The 18,129-nt window shown below is 42.5% G+C and overlaps 1 protein-coding gene across 1 annotated transcript in view; it reads left to right on the top strand.

Moving 5' to 3' along the window:
* SUCLG1 (succinate-CoA ligase GDP/ADP-forming subunit alpha) overlaps window positions 1-16,303 on the top strand; it is a 35,990-nt gene extending 19,687 nt beyond the window's left edge. Inside the window, exons 4-9 of the mRNA XM_008155905.3 lie at window positions 210-422; window positions 562-619; window positions 6,664-6,747; window positions 8,848-8,999; window positions 14,257-14,445; window positions 16,061-16,303. Coding sequence (XP_008154127.1) covers window positions 210-422; window positions 562-619; window positions 6,664-6,747; window positions 8,848-8,999; window positions 14,257-14,445; window positions 16,061-16,087 — 723 coding nt within the window. The 3' untranslated portion in view covers window positions 16,088-16,303. The remainder of the gene's footprint in view (window positions 1-209; window positions 423-561; window positions 620-6,663; window positions 6,748-8,847; window positions 9,000-14,256; window positions 14,446-16,060) is intronic.
* The last annotated feature ends 1,826 nt before the right edge of the window (window positions 16,304-18,129 follow it).

The following is an 18,129-nucleotide window of genomic DNA, read 5'->3' as shown; positions in this document are numbered from 1 at the left end:
TGATAAGCCATCGCCTGAGGGATGTCTCTGAGGGATGTCTTAAATTCAGTGGCATTCCAAGGGGGCAGGGAGGAGGCCAGGAGGACATACCATGTTCCTGGTGGTGTCCTTTTATGACCCCAAGACATTATTAAATTCATGGTATTGAATTCATTTTCCAATGGTTATGACTTAACCAATAATAAAGTGCTCTGTGCTTAATGTTTCAGGCCAAAGCACAGACAGGAGCCACAGCTTCTGTCATATATGTCCCTCCTCCTTTCGCTGCTGCTGCCATTGACGAAGCTGTTGAGGCGGAAATGCCCTTGGTCGTGTGCATTACTGAAGGTATCCCACAGCAGGACATGGTACGGGTCAAACACAAAATACTGCGCCAGGGAAAGACAAGGCTGATCGGGCCAAACTGCCCCGGAGTCATCAATGTGAGTGTACAAAAGAAGAAGCCCGGATTTAGCCTCACAAGGCTCATTACCTTTGGATCAGTCCAAGTGTACTGTGTGGATGACCTAGGAGTTACCATTTGTTTTCACTTTTCTGAAACTATGATTTCCTTTTCTTCAGCCTGGAGAATGTAAAATTGGTATCATGCCTGGCCATATTCACAAGAAAGGAAGAATTGGTGAGTATGTTTCTTATAGATTCAGAAAAAATTCTTTGTCCTAAGCTCAGAACTTACAAAGAGAATTTGTGACTGTGGAGGTTAAATTCATTTTAATTGGCAGGGAAGTTTTGTAGTGTATCAGTTCTATATCTTGAATTAAATGAGTTTGAGAAGTTGTAATGATTCTATAGAATCAATGAAGATATTTTAGGGGTATTTTAAACGATTCTTTTCCTGCTCAGATGGCATGGATTCTTGGATGTATCAATAGTTAATTTCGTTTTATTGCTAACTAATATTCTGTTATGTAATTACATCACAATTTGTTTATTCTCCCATTGATGAACATTTGGGTTGTTTCTAGGTTTGAGCCATTATAAATAAAGCTAAAGTGAATGTTTATGTAGAGGTCTTCTTATGGACACGGTTTCATTTCTCTTGGGTAAGATACCTAGGAATGGAATTGCTAAGTCATAGGGTTTCTTTTTAAGAAATTGTGAAATAATTCTATAAAGTGGCTGTTCATTTTTACCTTCCTACTGTCAGTGTTTGAGCATTCCAGTTGTCCCATATCTTTAGTCTTTAATTTTAGCCATTTTACTGGGAGCGAAATGGTGTCTCATTGTGGTTTTGAGTTTCGCTGATGACTAATGAGGTAGAATGTGCATATGGACTTTTTATATATCATCTTTTGTGAATTACCTGTTTAGGGTTTTTGCACATTATTTTTTATTGGATTGTATTTTTATTGTTGATTATGGGGGTTCTATAAATATTCTGGATAGAAATTCTTTGTCGGATATAGGTGAATATTTTTATTGTTAGTTCTTTTGTGTCCTGTCCTATAATTACTTTGCCCTCTTGGATATCACAAACTTTCTCAAAATATTTTGGGAAAATTGTACTGCTACTTGTTTAGTTCTGAAGGTCATAACCAAATTAACATCTCAAAGTCCATTATGCCTGTTATTATACTCTTCACACCTAACTCTCACTAATCTGTACTGTTTCTGCACAGTAATTGATAGTTACAGTAATTTATAAGCCGTGACTATTAATAATTATAAGAATAATCAACATAGCAAGTGAATGTCAGCTTTGTAGTTTACAGGACTAGGTTAAAGGTCATAATTTTCCTTTATTACTACTGTCTCCTAGAGCTGGCCGCCCTGATGCCAGTAGGATATTTGCCGTGGGAATTCCCTAGACCATCTGAGTTGCAGTGGGGGCCTGGCTCATTTAGACACTGATCCTCTTGTCATATTCGAGTATTTTTTGTGCTCTTTGGTCTGCTTTGAATGGCTACTGCTATAGAATTGAGGTGATCATAGAAGAAGGAGTGCCCTATGCCAAGTTGTCTTTCTGATCTCTAACCTGCTTTTCTACATTCCCATAAACTTAAAAACCAGAAAACTGAGAAGTTAAGGGAAATTCTTTAGACGTTGGTGCTCTGAATGACCATAACACATGGATGAGGCAGTCCTCTGGAACATTGCTTTTAATTCCTTTGAGAAAAAGGACTTTCAAACAAATTCACCTAAAAGAAAGTATGTGATACTACAAGATTTTTGAGGAGGTGAGGAGAGAAAAGATGATTATATGCACTGACTATTTCTATTTTGATACCAAAGCTAATGTCCTCAGAAGCCTTATTATCTTCAGATCCTTAAGCTAAGAGTTTAGGGAAAGGATCTTTTAGTCCCTTGGGTATTTCTTGGGACACTGTAATGTAATACAATAGCAGTGCAATACTATAGTGACTTTCCAGTTTGTGTTAGTGAGTTAATAAAAGTATATACCAGCTAATTGAATTTACTGAAGTGATTGGATTCCAACTTGATATTTAACTGCATTATGGTTTTTAGTTCTCTTATGATAGACATTATTTTTACTTTCAACCCTACATGACACATTTGACCCTTCCATCCTTTTTACAAATTTTATTTTAATTGCACTTTTTATATTTAGACTAGAGGCCCAGTGCACTGGAGCGGGGGGGCGGGGGGGGTCCCTCAACTCGGCCTGCCCCTCTCACAGTCTGGGAGCCCTCAGGGGCAGGAGGCTACCCAGCGATCAGGGGAAGGCAACACCCCACTCACATCTTTGCTGCTGCCACTACCGGCAGCGCAAGCCTTGGCTGGCCCTGGTTACCTGCGCCTCGGGCCGGCCCTGGGCGGCTGTGCAGCTGCCATCCGAGGCTTGCCTGTGCCTTGGGCTGGCCCTCGGTGGCTTAGGGGCTGAGGGAACTGGGGGACTTCGGAGGCAGACGCGCGGCGCGGCCGGTCCTGCCTGGGGGTGGGCCCGGCCATGCCGCACACCTGCCTCCCCAGCGGGGCTGAGAGGACTGGGCACCACCATCTTGTGGCTGTGGGCGCCACCATCTTTGAGGGCGTGGCTGTCAATTAGCATATTCCCTCATTGGCCGTGGGCGCCGCCATCTTTGTGAGGGTTTGACAGTCAATTAGCATATTCCCTCTTTATTAGATAGGATAATTTTCAATTTGCATATATTTGCCAGAAATAATATAGACAGATTTCAGTGTACCCTTTATCCAGCTTCCCCCAGTCGTAACAGCTTGCAAAAACTGTAGTACAAGGTCACAACCAGGATATTGACATTGATACAGTCAAGATAAAGGATGTTCTCATCACCACAGAGATCCCTCATGTTGCCTTTTTGTAGCTACACCTACTTCCTTCCTGCTCCCACCCCTTTCTTAATTCTTAGTAACTAAAATGTGTTCACAGTTTATATAATTTTGTCATTTCAGGAATGCTTTATAAATGGGATCATACAGTATGCACTTTAGGATTGGCTATTCACACTCAGTGTAATTCTCTGGAGATTCAACCAGGTTGCTGAATGTATCAGTAGTTTATTCCTTTTTATTGTTGAGTAGTGTTCCATCGTATGAATATATCACAATTAGTTTGACCATTCATCTTTTGAAAGATGTCTCAGTTTTCACTTTGGGACTATCCTCCTATAATAAAAGGGTAATATGCAAATTGACCCAAACTGCGGAACGACCAGTCTCAATGACACGCACTGAACACCAGGGTGCAGATGCTCAATGCAGGAGCTGCCCCCTGGTAGTCAGTGCCCTCCCACAGGGGGAGCTCAGCTCAGCCACAAGCTGGGCTGACAGCTGCAAGTGCAGTGGCAGTGGCGGGAGCATCTCCCACCTCCTCGGCAGTGCTAAGGTTGGCCAACTGTGGCTTAGGTCCACTCCTTGTGGGGAGCAGGCCTAAGCCATCAGTTGGACATCCCCCAAGGGCTCCCAGGCTGCCAGAGGGATGTCTGACTGCCAGCTTAGGCCCGATCCCCCAGGGAGTGGGCTTAAGCCAGCAGGTGGACATCCCCCAAGGGGTCCCAGACTGCGAGAGGGTGCAGGCTGAGCTGAGGGACCCCCCCCTGAGTGCACGAATTTTCATGCACTGGGCATCTAGTTATTAATAACGCTTCTAATAAACACATAAACATTTGTGTCCTGGTTTTTGTATGTACATAAGTTTTCATTTCTTTGGGATGCTTAGGAGTGCAATTACTGGTTTGTATGATAGTATGATAGTTGCATGTTTGTTTGTTTGTTAATAAACTGCCACATTTCTATCAATTTTGGCCATAGCATTTTACATTTCCATCAGGATCGTGATCCACATCCTTGTCAGCATTTGTGGTATTACTATTTTTTATTTTAGCCATTCTGATAATTGTTCAATGATATCTCATAGTGAATTTAATTTCTATTTCATGTGCTTGTCACCTACTAATATATATCTTCTTTAGTGAAATGTGTCTTCATGTGTGTTTTGTTGTGTGGTTTTTTTTTTTTTTTTTTTAGTTCATGTTCTAATTGGATTATTTGCTTTTTTACTGTTAAGTTTGAGAGCTCTTTATTCTAGATACTAACACTTTTAGGATATGTGGTTTACAAATATTTTCTCCCACTCTGTAGCTTGTGTTTTCTTCTTCTTTAGTCATCTTTCAGAGAGCAAATGCTTTTTATTTTGAAGAAGTCTAATTTATTTATTTTTCTTTTGTGAAGTGTTCTTTTGATGTCAACTCTAAGAACTTTGCCTAGCAAGATTCCTATCTTTGTATTTTACATTTAAATCCATGATTCAATTTCAATTAAATTTTCCATAAGATGTGAGACTTCGATCAAAAGTTTTTATTTTAATGCCTATGGAGGTACAATTGTTCCAGCATCATTTGTTGAAAAAAATATTTCTTCTGCCCAGCCAGCATGGCTCAGGGGTTGAGCATTGACCTATGAACCAGGAGGTCACAGTTTGATTCCTGGGTTTGGGCTCGATCCCCAGTGTAGGGTATGCAGGAGTCAGCCCATCAATGCTTCTCATCATTGATGTTTCTATCTCTCTCCCTCTCCCTTCCTCTCTGAAATCAATAAAAACATTTTTTAAAAAGAAAAATATTTCTTCCATTAATTGCTTTTGCATTTATGTCAAGAATCAGTTGATATATTGGTGTTGGTCTGTTTCTGGTTCTCTCTTCTGTTCATTGACTCATGTGCTTATTTAACACCAGAACATACCACACAACCTTGGTTACTGTAGATACAATAATGTCGTGAAATTGGATAGACTGATTCTTTGCACTTCATTTTTTTTAAAGTTTTTTAGCTATTCTAGTTTCTTTACTTTTCTATATTAATTTTAGAAAGATTTTCTCTATATCTAGACAAATTCTTATTGGGATTTTGATAGGAATTGTGTTAAATCTATATGTCAGTTTGGGAAGAATAGACATTTTTACTGTCTACTTGCCCTGGTAGGGAGATTTTATTGTTAGAAATGAATCTTCTTAGTTCTTAAAAACTGCTCCAAAGCAGAAGTTTAAAGAAAGCAAACCATGGACACCACCCAGAATTCATGTGCTGATTTAGCCCGTATAAGTTTGTTGTTTTATTAAACACATTTTTATATCATGTGTTCTAACAACTGAAGTCATTCATTTATATTTCTCAACTTATTAAAATTAAGGATCCACTCATTATTTACAGATTGTGGCATGAAATAAATTACCTTTTCTGTAGCTCAGTCAAGAGAAGATGGTCTAGCTGCCACCGCCCCACCCCATACATCTGCACACCTTGTCCAGGTGTGAAATGAGGTCCTTTCACACAGGCTCATTGTATATAGCAGTGGTTCTCAACCTTTCTAATGCCGCGACCCTTTAATACAGTTTCTCATGTTGTGGTGACCCCCAACCATAAAATTATTTTTGTTGCTACTTCCTAACTGTAATTTTGCTACTGTTATGGTCTTAGGCTCTACAGCAGCGGTTCTCAACCTGTGGGTCGCGACCCACAGGTTGAGAACCGCTAGCAGGGTCGCCTAAGACCATCGGAAAACACAGATATTTACATTACGATTCATAACAGTAGCAAAATTACAGTTATGAAGTAGCAACGAAAATAATTTTATGGTTGGGGGTCACCACAACATGAGGAACTGTATTAAAGGGTCGCGGCATTAGAAAGGTTGAGAACCACTGATATAGAGGAAGTTACATGGTAGACTTGAACTCAGGGATTGGGACCTTACTTCCCTTTAAAGCCTATATGTTGTTTGAAAAACATTAGAAAAATAGTTGTGGGAAGAATAGATAGCACTGCTAAATGTGACTGGTGGAGGTTTTGCAAGGCTGAAGATTTTGGTTGTTTAATAGATTGGGTACCTATAAGTCTAATCTGTATATTCTGCCACCCTAAGCAAGATTGTTCCCTGCAAGTTCACATGGATATTATTATCCCTTTCCCAAAGATTCTTAGAAGAGGTAATATATGTCTTTCTTACATTGTTTTGATAGGTAATAAAATAACCCCAACTAATGATGTGCTTTCTCCTATAACTTTTAAAACCTCCCTGTTTCAATTTAAGCTTTTTCTTCTTATTTCATCACTTGAAGATATTGTTGATTTGGATGACAAATCATGGAGTGGATTTTATATGTACTCATATTTGTAATTTAGTTTATTCTGTGATAGTCTGTCATATGAACACAATCTGATATTTTTGAATTCTCTTTCTTCAAGGTATTGTGTCCAGATCTGGCACCCTGACTTATGAAGCGGTTCACCAAACAACACAAGTTGGACTGGGGCAGTCTTTGTGCATTGGTGAGGGATTTGTGCTAAAATCATTTCATTGAAATGTAGTATTTTCATTGAATGAGTATGATAGTAACTGTTGTTTTTACTATTTGCAAGAGATTTTGATACCATTTTATTAAAAAGATGCTTTGATCTCAAATTTTATTTTCAAAATATGAAGTCCTACTGTGTTTTTCAAGATTCATAGTCCAAGATTCCACACTGAAGAGCAAGCTTCCTTAGACACGTGGCTCTGGGAGAGGTTTGGTGCCTGAAAACGTCACTTTGCTTACCGTGAACAAGCTTCATATTAGGACTTTTGTTGTTACAGTTAGTATTTGCTATCATTATAAGCTATATACTAGTAATTCAGTGCTTCATAGTTACTGAATTCTTTGCCATTTATTATCTGATTCTTTTTTTTTTTTAACCCTCACGTAAGGATATGTTTTTGTGTTGATTTTAGAGAGAGAGAAACATTGATGTGTGAGAGAGAAATATCAGTTGGTTGCCTTTAGTATGCACCCCAACTGGGGATCGAATCCACAACCTAGGTATGTGTCCTGACGGGTACACGGGTTGACGCTCTGACCAACTGAGCCACCTGGCCAGGGCCTTATCTGATTCTTAAGGCAACCCTCTAAATTACCTCTAAGCTGAAAGTTGGTGAGAAAGTCTAGGTTGAGCTCCCCAGAATTGCTCTTTTTGCTGCATCATACTGCTTCCCACTGGTGAAAGTAAAAAGGTATTTAGATTTTAAAATTATTTTGGCATTTGTTGCCAAAAGCCAGGCAAATTTCTCATTTTCATAAATATTCTTTCAAATTCTTAGAATAGCTTTTAAAAACCTTTTAAAAATAGCTTTTTATAATAAAAATTATAAAAAATGACCAAGGAGTGTTTTCATGAAGACTCAAATCCATAAATTAGTATAGAAAACATGGCTTTTCTGTGTATGAAGCACAATCTTAGATTCTAGGTATCTTAGTCTGATGGAGAATGAGAAGGGTTTTGAGGCCTGGCTGGTGCCTCAGTGATTAGAGCATTGACTTGTGGCCGATGCGCGGAAGGGTCATGGATTTGATTCCCAGTCAAGGGCAAGTTCCTGGGTTGCAGGTTTGATCCCTGGCCCTGTTTGGGGCACATGTGGGAGGCACCCAATCGATGTGTCTCTCTCACATCGATTTGTTTTTTCTCTCTGTCTCTCCCCTTCCTCACTCACTTCCACTCTCTCTAAAAATCAAAGGAAAAAATACCCTGGGATGAGAATTTACAAAACAAAAAAGAAAGGTTTTGAAACAGTTGCCAATTCCATCTTCTCCACCTTCTGTTTTAATTTGTAAATTGAGACTAACAGGGCCTATGTCACAGAGAGGTTGGAAGTATTAGGAGACGGCAGGTCTGACGTGTACTGAGACAGTAGTTGACACATGTTGTCACTCAGTAAATGCTGCTTCCCTTCCTGAACTTCATTCTTCAGAGATGCACTAAAGGTAGGAAATCAGTCCTGCCTTCAGTGAGTTCATAACTTTAAAAAAAGGTGGCATCTAATCTGTAAGGAACATTGCCTTTAATTCTGTCCAAGTGCTTGTTCTTCAGATGTCATGTACGCGGAGTAGAGCCCCTCCGTGTATCTCTGTCATCACCCAGCCTGGAGCTGAGGGAAAGAAAGGCGCCAGGGCCCCCTCACCCTGTCCTTCCCTGGGCCTTGTGTCTTAACACTTGTGAGTGTTCTCTGAAACGTGCCTCACCTATATTACTTTGTGCAAAGAAATTTGTTAAATGTTAAAAGACATTCTCGCTTGTAACACAAACATACATTTTCTTTAAAATACTCATTTTGAAACAGTTATCTAAGCATAAATTTGTGGGAGGGAAGAGGATTGATAAAGAAGCTAAAACAAAAAGAGGTTTTTCTTTGTATTAGAATCCAGCCACCATTTAGGGTTCATGTAATATTAGAAACAACTAAGTGCACCATTTTGTGATTTTTAAAAAAAATGTTTAGTGCAAGAGAAATGATACCTTTGAAAATATTGGTGAGCGGGGTAGACAAAATAGGAAAAAAATTGAAACAACATTTCTCAACCTAATTCTCATGCTGTTGATATTCATTGATCTTTTCAGGCATTGGAGGGGATCCTTTTAATGGAACAGATTTTATCGACTGCCTGGAAGTCTTTCTGAATGACCCAGCCACAGAAGGCATCATCCTGATTGGTGAAATTGGTGGCAATGCAGAAGAAAACGCTGCAGAATTTTTGAAGCAACATAATTCAGTGAGTTTGGCTTTGGAAAAATATACCTCTTTGCTCTTGAATAATACCATTGGCTTGTTTTGGAAGCTATTTTTATAAAGATTAAGTTTTCAAGAAAACACAAAAGATAAAATCAAACCTTTCTGAGCTTGGCCTTTATTTATTTATTATATTTATTTCAATATTTTTTTATTGATTTTTAGAGAGAGAGGAAGGGAGAGGGAGGGTGAGAGAAAAACATTGATGTGAGAGAAAAACATCAATCTGTTGCCTCCTATACAAACCCTACCAGGGATTGAGCCCACAACCCGGGCATGTGCCCTGACCAGGCATCCAACCTGAGACCTCCTGGTTCGTGCTGAGCTGGGTCTTTAATACTGGCCACTTGGAAAACTCTTTCTGGGTTGCTCTCCTCTCACTTTGCCATGGGGCCTGTTCTCTGCTCTGAGTTCTCCTCCCTAGGTATCACTTCACACATGTATGGCAGGTTAGTTGGACTCCTGCTGAATGGAGAGCTGTTCAGGTCATTGGCCTGAAAGCCCTCACTTAACCTGCCCATTGTACTTTTTCTTTCTCCTCATCTTAGGGGCTATCAGTGTTCTTTTTCTTGGCTGACCTTCTAAAGACCCTTCCTTTTATACCCTTTCCCAGGTTCTCATCTCCCTCTGGCTTCAGAATTTCTTTGCGGAGTAGTATTTCCTTCAGAGGTCAGGTAGAGAAGCTTTATTATCTATGTCCTGTGAAGGCTTTCCCTGTTGCCTCTCTCTTGGAATTAAACATAAAACGTGTGGAATTGTGTCATAACTTCTTTTAGCTAAGGCAGTTAGGCTCTGTTTCTAGAGGGTGCAGTGAGGACTGACGCAGCTTGGTGCCCAGCAGCCCTACTCCGTGACTGTGTTCTGGACGCCATGGCAAAGACCTGGGGGCAGCAAGCCAGTGAGTTCGAGGATGTCCCTGACACTGAGAATGAAGGAGCATGGCCAGTAGGCCAGGCAAGTGGGAGGGGATCACTTTCTGTGTTTGTGAAAGAAATTGAGGAGTGAATGAATCAAATGCCACAGAAAAATCATGAATACTGGAGAGTTAAAGGAACCAATAGTATTACCTCCAGGGTAGTATACACAAAACAGTGCATATTTATGAGTGATTTAAGGAATATTCAAGGGCTGTTTTGAGTATACTGGATTTTTCTTCTGTAGTGATTTTGTTGTTGTTAATCTTCACCTGAGGATATTTTTCCATTGATTTTTAGAGATAGTGGAAGGGAAAGGAAGAGACAAAGAGAAACATCGATGTGAGAGAGACACATCGACTGGTTGCCTCCCACATGAGCCCCGACCAGGGCCAGGGATTGAGCCTGCAACCCAGGTACATGTCCTTGACCAGAATCATACCCAGGACCCTTCAGTCCTCAGGTCGATGCTCTATCCACTGAGCAAAACTGCCTAGGGCTGTGGTGGTTTTTAAATGAAATTTATTGGGGTGACATTGGTTAACATGAACATAATGGGTTTCTATGTTATAAGAATTACCATGTGCCCACCACCCTGTAGTGCAGGGGTCCTCAAACTACGGCCCGCGGGCCACATGCAGCCCGCCGAAAACATTTATCCGGCCCGCCGGGTGTTTTTGCCGCCGCTGCCTGTCCTGCTTAGCAGCCGACTTAGCAGTGTGCATAGGAATTTGTTCATAGTTTATTTTTTTTAAACTATAGTCCGGCCCTCCAACGGTCTGAGGGACAGTGAACTGGCCCCTGTTTAAAAAGTTTGAGGACCCCTGCTGTAGTGATTTAAAACTCTGATCTCAGTAGGAGATGTAACAACTCTCCCCTCACTTTCTGGATCTCTCTCCTTACTTTTTATTCACCCACTAATCCTCAGCACCCTGGAATCTGTCTGCTACTTAGAATCAGTGTGACCTTGGACATGTTACTTAACTTCACCACGCTTCCGTTTTCCCTTGGCAAATAGGACTCCAGCAGTGCCTACCTCCTAGCATAGTTGTAAGGATTGTGGGGTTTAAATGTTTTAGGAATGTGTAGCAGAGTGCACCAGGCACGTAGTAGGCACTCTTATTGAGCTGTTTGCTGTTGCTGCTGAATCTTACTCTCCTGACATCGCTTCTGCAGAGGTCACCAATAGCCTCCATACATTCTTCATCTTCTCCATCCTCTTGGTTTATGTTCCTTGGAGTTACTTTCTGTGCCTGTTTGCTTAAGTGTGAGTGGTTATTGTATATCATCAACATCATGTTTCATGCAGCTTCAAGACAGAAACCTCAGAACCATCTTATATCTCTCATCTCTCGTTTCCACTCAGTTCCTAACGTCTGTTTCAGTATGTGGAGATTCAGACTATCATCTATAATTAGTTTTTCTGACCTGGTTCTGGCCCTCCTGGCCTATGTTGATAATTTATTCTTGATATCTACTCCTTTATTCCCGTCCCTCAGGCCATCCTGCTCGTGGCCACTAAATTGTCTGCCCTTTAGAAACACAGACATCGGTGCCTCCACCCTCCTGGCTTTAAACCATTACAGTTTCTTATTACATCGGGATAGAGGCCAGATTTCGTGTGGTCTTCCAGCCCCTCACATCCCTCTACCCTTCCTTTTCAGAACCAGGCCCCATCTGACATGCCAGTTGTTTTCATTCCCACCTGCCTTTGCTTATGCCTTCTGCGAGGCATGCATACCATCTGGCTGTCACTCCAGACTATTATGGACAGTAGGGAACTGGCATCCTTGGTGCCCAGTCCAGTCCTTGGCACAGTAGGCATCAATACATGTTGAATAAGTGAAGAATAAAATAGGTTGGCGTAAGATGTATTAGAATCTCTTGAATTCAGAAAAGTGTAAAGTTTGAAATGTAGGTAAACATTTAAGAAAAAGATTTAGATTAATATGACATTATACTCCGTTAGAGTGAATTTTAAAATGTACTTAGGCACAACTCTGAATCCCTTGAACAGGGTAGATGTTAATGGGCAAAACTAAACATACACGTTTTGTTTCATTTGGACCTGCTTTTCTCTTTCTGGCTAGTTGTTACGGAGCTGATTTTTATTGAGGACCTGCTGTGTACAAGATGCTAGGTGGACAGTTGAGTTGATATACACAGCACAATACCTGGCACAGAGCGAACTCTCAATAATGGTGTCTGCTGCCACAACTACTATTTTAATCATCGTTACAATGACAGTAATTATTTGCAAAAGTAGTACATTGCTTAACCTTTATCTTGACCCTTTGTCCTTGTGTATGAGTGAGGAAACTGGCCCAAGGAGGTTAATGGCCTGCCTGAAAACCCAGGTCTCCCTCCTCCCTCAGGCCATGGAGCGGCAAGGGTCAGATTTCAGGGACTGGGGGCAGGAGTCAGCAGTCCTCTGTGTCTACTCCGATTCCACTGATAGCTTCCTAACTGGTTCTTCTGTTTTTACGCTTTCACTCTTGTCATCATTTCTACATCCTATTTTCAGACTACAAAAGTCTGTTAATTGTATTTTTCTCTGCTTAAAAATCTGCAGTGACTTTTCCTTGTTAATAGAATGGAGTGTAAACTTGTTTGGCATTTTAGTCTCATCATAATCTTGTTCCTTTCTAGTGTGGTATTCCACTATTTTTTCCCCCACTTTTTAAAAAAATATATCTTTATTGATTTCAGAGAGGAAGGGAGAGGGAAAGAGAGATTGAAACATCAATAATGAGAGAGAATCATTGATTGGCTGCCTCCTGCACATCCCCCACTGGGGATCAAGCCTGCAACCTAGGCATGTGCCCTTGACCAGAATCGAATCTGGGACCTTTCAGTCTGCAGGCTGACGCTGTATCCACTGAGCCAAACCAGCTAGGGCTATTCCACTGTTGTATAGGACCATGGGAATTAAGTGGAGTTAGTGCCACTCGTGTGAGATGCTCATAACCTCTGCAGAGCTTGCGAGTGAATGAATAAATGACTGTATAATCTTTTCTTAAGTGAGGACATAGTCCCTGTGTTCAGGGATTTCACAGTTCCATAGGGGAATACGCAGATATAAGTTACCGCCAGAGTGCTCAGTGTGAGTAGAAGTGTGGGACAGGCACAGCAGAGCCATGGGGCAGAAGATGATTGACTGGAGGGCATCTGTGGAGAGTGTGGGAGGAGGCATCCGGAAGGCTTGAGAAGTCTTAAAAGTTAAGTAGAAATTTGCCAGGAACCCAAGGAGGATGGAGACATCCTCAGCAGGGCAGAGGCGGAGCGTCTGGAATTACTGAGCAGGAAGAGTGGCGGGAGACGGGCTGGAGTAAGCAGGCTCAGACCTCATAGAACCTGGCCTGCTGGCACCTCAGCACGACTTAGGGCCTGCACGCAAACTGCCTAGTCATCGTTCACTGCCAGGTACTCCAGGGGAACAAAAAGAAACAAAAAGCCAATTTTATTGAAGAATGTCCTTATGAAGCAGTAAAAATCGTTAATTTAATTAAATTAAATCTTAGCCCTTGAGTCAGTTTGTGATGAAATGGGAAGTAAAGCACTTTCCCACTAAACTGTGAGCTGAACTGGCTGCCTTTTTCACCAGTTTTACCCGGAAAAACAACTGGCAGACGAAGTGGTTAACCAGACCTAGGTACTTGGCAGACCTTGTCTCAAAACAAACAAAGCCAACCTGCGTGTCAAGGAAAACAGCTCGTGTATTTATTGCCAATGGCACAGTTTGAACTTTCAAGCGAATGCTAATATTTTGGAAAACTTATGTCTGCCACTGTGAACTTGACAGCATCCCTCCTGAAGACTTTTCTGATGAGGTCAGAGCTGACGCTGGGTGTGACCTGCTGATGCTGGAGGACGAAACGTGTCAGCACTGGGCAGTCTGCATAACTTCCCACCTCATCTCTATTTCCGCAGGTTTATTAAGGGTGAACTCGAAAGGAATTAAGACAAAAGCAGGTTAAATAAAACAAACTGATCGTGTGTTTTAACTAATTATGATCACAAATCACATGACATGTATTTTCAAGTGCGCTTTTTTGTATGTATTAGTACAACAGTTGGTATTGCGAAGTGGAAGTTTAATATCTAATCAGGTAACAAGTTTGCTCGGGACTGTTTTCCTGAGTTTGTCTGAGAAGTTGAGTCGTCACAGGTGGGGAGAACAGTGGTCTCCCTCACAGCTTAATATTTGTGTGGTTTCCTTAGTGAGGATGAGGGACGGCCCTGGCCACGCCACTCACCCATAGGGTTGAAATTGTTGTTCAGCGTTGATCAGCTTCTTCATTAGATGTTTTAAATGTCACCTTTCAGGGCCCCAAAGCCAAGCCTGTGGTGTCCTTCATTGCTGGCTTAACGGCTCCTCCCGGCAGGAGAATGGGTCACGCAGGCGCCATTATTGCTGGAGGAAAAGGTGGCGCAAAGGAGAAGATCTCTGCCCTTCAGAGCGCAGGGGTCGTGGTCAGCATGTCGCCTGCGCAGCTGGGAAACACCATCTACAAGGTGAGCTGTTCGCACCGGCCTTGGCGTGGGCCCACGCGGCACCCGGAAACCATGGCCTTGAACTCTCTCTGTGTCCTGATGTCCTGCACGGGCAAGACCAGGAATGATGTTCTGATTAAATCATTTCTTTTTAAATTCACCCTTGCGATTTGCTCTTTTGTGAGTGGCAGGATATAATCCACAGGAAAGCATTTCATAGTCCATAAATACCACAAATTCCATTTTAGAAGCAGTGCAAAAAACTGCCTTGTGTTTTGTTTTTCTTTCCTGTGGAGGGCCTTTGGGATACAGCTCTCCTGATCCCATAGTTTTCTGTTTCCAGTGGGAGGGGTTGACGGCTGAGTAACAAGGAATTAAAGCTGGAGAAGAGGGAGCTGGGGTGGAGGGAGATTTAGAGGAAAGGGTTCGGGTTCCAGCCTTTAGTTTCTGGCCCTGGTTGGGATGGGAGGTCATTATTGTTACAGGTTGGAGGGTGACTTCTTACACATTTGCTTTTCTTTCCCCCTTTTTAAATAAAGATTTTTAAAAATGTGTTTTTATTGAATTTAGAAGAAGGGAGAGGGAGAGGATAGGAGAGAGAAACATGGATCGGCTGCCTCCTGCATGCCCCCTACTGGGGATTGAGCCTGCAACCCAGGCATGTGCCCTGACCTCCTGGTTCATGGGTCGACACTCAACCACTGAGCCACACCAGCTGCACTCCTTTCTCTTTTTAATAGGACATTGTGGTTTAAAGTATTCTAAGATTTGTTGTCTTCGTAATGATTCTCAGCCTGTTTCTTTGCGTGATCATTTAAGGCTCTCTCTCTGTTTTTTTATGATGATTATAGCCTTAACAAAAAGCAAACAAACATCAAACTTTATAAGCAGGACACAGGCCCAAATTGTATTCCCAAGAGGAAACAGTGCCATCTTACCCTTGTTTTAGGGATTATAAAATGGACTCCTTATTTTATTCCAAAAGCATAATGCTGCCTTTTGAAATATGACACTGTAACTGTATGCCATAGCGTTTAAAGAAATCTGGGTTATTAGAGTGTGTGAAGACAGATTTTTACAAGAGGGGAAGGGGAAAAGCAAATGCTTAAAAATTCACATTGGAGACATGCGTTACCACTTCACTCCAGTAAGTGGCAGTAGGCATCTTCGAATTGTTCCAGTCTAGAGAAATGTGATTCTCGGTACTGTTTTCCTCACAGAAATTTCTGATTTTCTTGATTTTTTGTTCAAATCTTAACTGAGTCTGTGAAACCAGTTTCCGTTGCCTTATGAGAAGGGCCAGTGTGGTTCACGAATTGCTTTGAAAGTCTGGGTAAGCTCAACCAGGTTTGTCAGCGCCTAATAACAACTCTGCCCTGGAGAAATAAGTATAATTCACAGCCTCTTGCCTACACGTTTGGGAGACGTAAAACCGAAGCTCTGCCTCCAGCTCAGTGAAATTGAGGCTGACACAGACTAATGTGAGAGCTGCTATTTTGTAGTCAAGTACCTCATCCCGGTACGCTTTACTTCTGTAATTTTGGGTTGTTCAAAGAATCCTGAAGAGCTTTCAGATCACTTTGATCATGAATGTAATTTGGATCTTTTATCTTTTTCCTTTCTTCTGTCTCCGAAGGAGTTTGAAAAGCGGAAGATGCTGTGAAAGGGAAAACAGGAAGTTGCCTGAGCCTGTGGAATGAATCATTGTGTAAAGTGAACCAGTGGCAGTTGCTTCTGTTGTCCACTGTCAGCCTGCGCCTGTCCCTGGGCTTCCCACAGCGGGAAGCCAAAACAGAAACAAGGCTTCGAAAGTTCTGTATCGAGATGTTCCCGCCTCATGTGTAACGGAGACAGCCAATAAATCTACCATTTGATTTCAGTATGACTTTGGCGACCTCTTATTGCTCCAGTGTGGGGGCTTGGGGGCGGTAGGAGAAATTGAGGGGTGTGCGTGCATGTGTGTCTAGGTGTGAGTGTGCGAGTGTGTATTTTAATGGGTTCTGTAGAAAACATTCTAACTAAATCTTTTGAAAGAATGAGACTAAAAATTTTAGTATGGCAATTGTCTAATTATCTGAGACCTTAGGTCTCTTTGGAGTTGTGGATTGCTCATGTGTATCATGTATATTTATAATAGTCCTCATCTTGCAGAGTAGTTTTGAGGATCAGAGATAAATATATAAAGTCCTGGCACATGATAAGCCACCACCACCACCACCACCACCATCATCATCCCCAGGATTGCAGGTAGAAGCTCATGTTTCAGTTTTTGTCTAACTGGGAAACGGAGCGTCTCCCACAATGCTGTGTTGTGCTTCAGTTCTGCAGAGGGCTCTTCCCCTCACTGTCCAGAGCCCATATTTCTTTGGGGTTTAAGACATTCACTGCAAGAAAGCGGGAACGCTGTTAGCCCCCCTACTTTGTGTTTAACGGAGCTTGTTAACAAGAAGCACTTCCTGTAGATACTTGTCACTCCCCAGGACAGAGGGCTCAGCATACATTCTGAGGTGGAAGAGACACAAAATGTTTTAAATTGTGTAACTTCTCTGAAGCAAACAAGAGTTTCAAAAAATAATATTAGGGAGCTGTCCTTGAAGAAAGGCTGTTTGGGAAGGCCTCGTGGGTAGGGGACAGGAGCTGGGACCTGAGAGCTGAGAAGGTACCAGCCATGCAAAAGGGAGGTGCACCCAGTGAAGGTAGGGGGGTAAAACTCACTGAGGAGCTGAAGGAACACCCCTGCCTGGGGCAGCAAGCCCTGGGAGGGGCTGGAGGAGGTTTTGGGGGTATTGGCTAGGGCAGCAGCAGCAGGTCTTGTTTTGAGAGAAGTTGGGGAGAAACTAGATCTCAGGTACCACGATTATTTGGGGCAAAATCTGATACCTCCAGGAAAATCCGTAGTGGAGTTTTGCATTATACCCTGTATCAGTGATCGGCAAACCCATTAGTCAACAGAGCCAAATATCAACAGTACAACGATTGAAATTTCTTTTGAGAGCCGAAAACCGACTTCTGCGCATGGGCCACGAAGTTTCAATTGCACTGTACGTGCTTGCCCGCACGTGGTATTTTGTGGAAGAGCCACACTCAAGGGGCCAAAGAGCCGCATGTGGCTCGTGAGCAGCAGTTTGCCGACCACTGCCCTATATTAATCAGTTTTCCCCAGGGGAAAAAGTAATTGGTGTTCTCTCTAAGGAGCTGAAAAAGAAAAGGGTGTTTGTAGGTAGGTGAGTGTGCCATGGCATTAGGTTCCTAGAGTGTTCGTGAGACGAGTGAAGAGATCTAGGATGTTCTAGGGATGAAGACTGGCTGCAGACCAGGGCCAGGGAGGTGAAGGGCCTGGGACTGGGGGGCGGAGAGCTCAGGAGGCGGGCGATGCAATGTCCTTGGAGAACCCAGCACTCACGCTCCGCAGTCCCGGTGGCCACTGCGCAGTGTGCATTTCTTGGTCCCGGGCTGCTCTCTAGCTGGCTTTTCAAAGTGGTTCCCCGGAAGTCGCCTGGCACAAAGCCTTGGTCCAGAGCCCAGCAGGCCGGTGGGGCTTGTGCCGGAGGCGCAGAGGCAGGTAGCACTGGCCGGGGAAACCATTCTCTTCCTGTGGCTTCCAGGTAGTTTGCCTTGGTTCCTTGTTTCCCGAGTGACACAGAGATGCTGTAATGAGAAGATCTGGAAAAGACTGACCTTCCCTCATTCTTCAGGTGCCACACC

The sequence above is a fragment of the Eptesicus fuscus genome, chromosome 16 (genome assembly GCF_027574615.1).
Source record: "Eptesicus fuscus isolate TK198812 chromosome 16, DD_ASM_mEF_20220401, whole genome shotgun sequence".
Lineage (NCBI taxonomy): Eukaryota > Metazoa > Chordata > Mammalia > Chiroptera > Vespertilionidae > Eptesicus > Eptesicus fuscus.
This window is presented reverse-complemented; position numbering and strand designations above follow the sequence as displayed.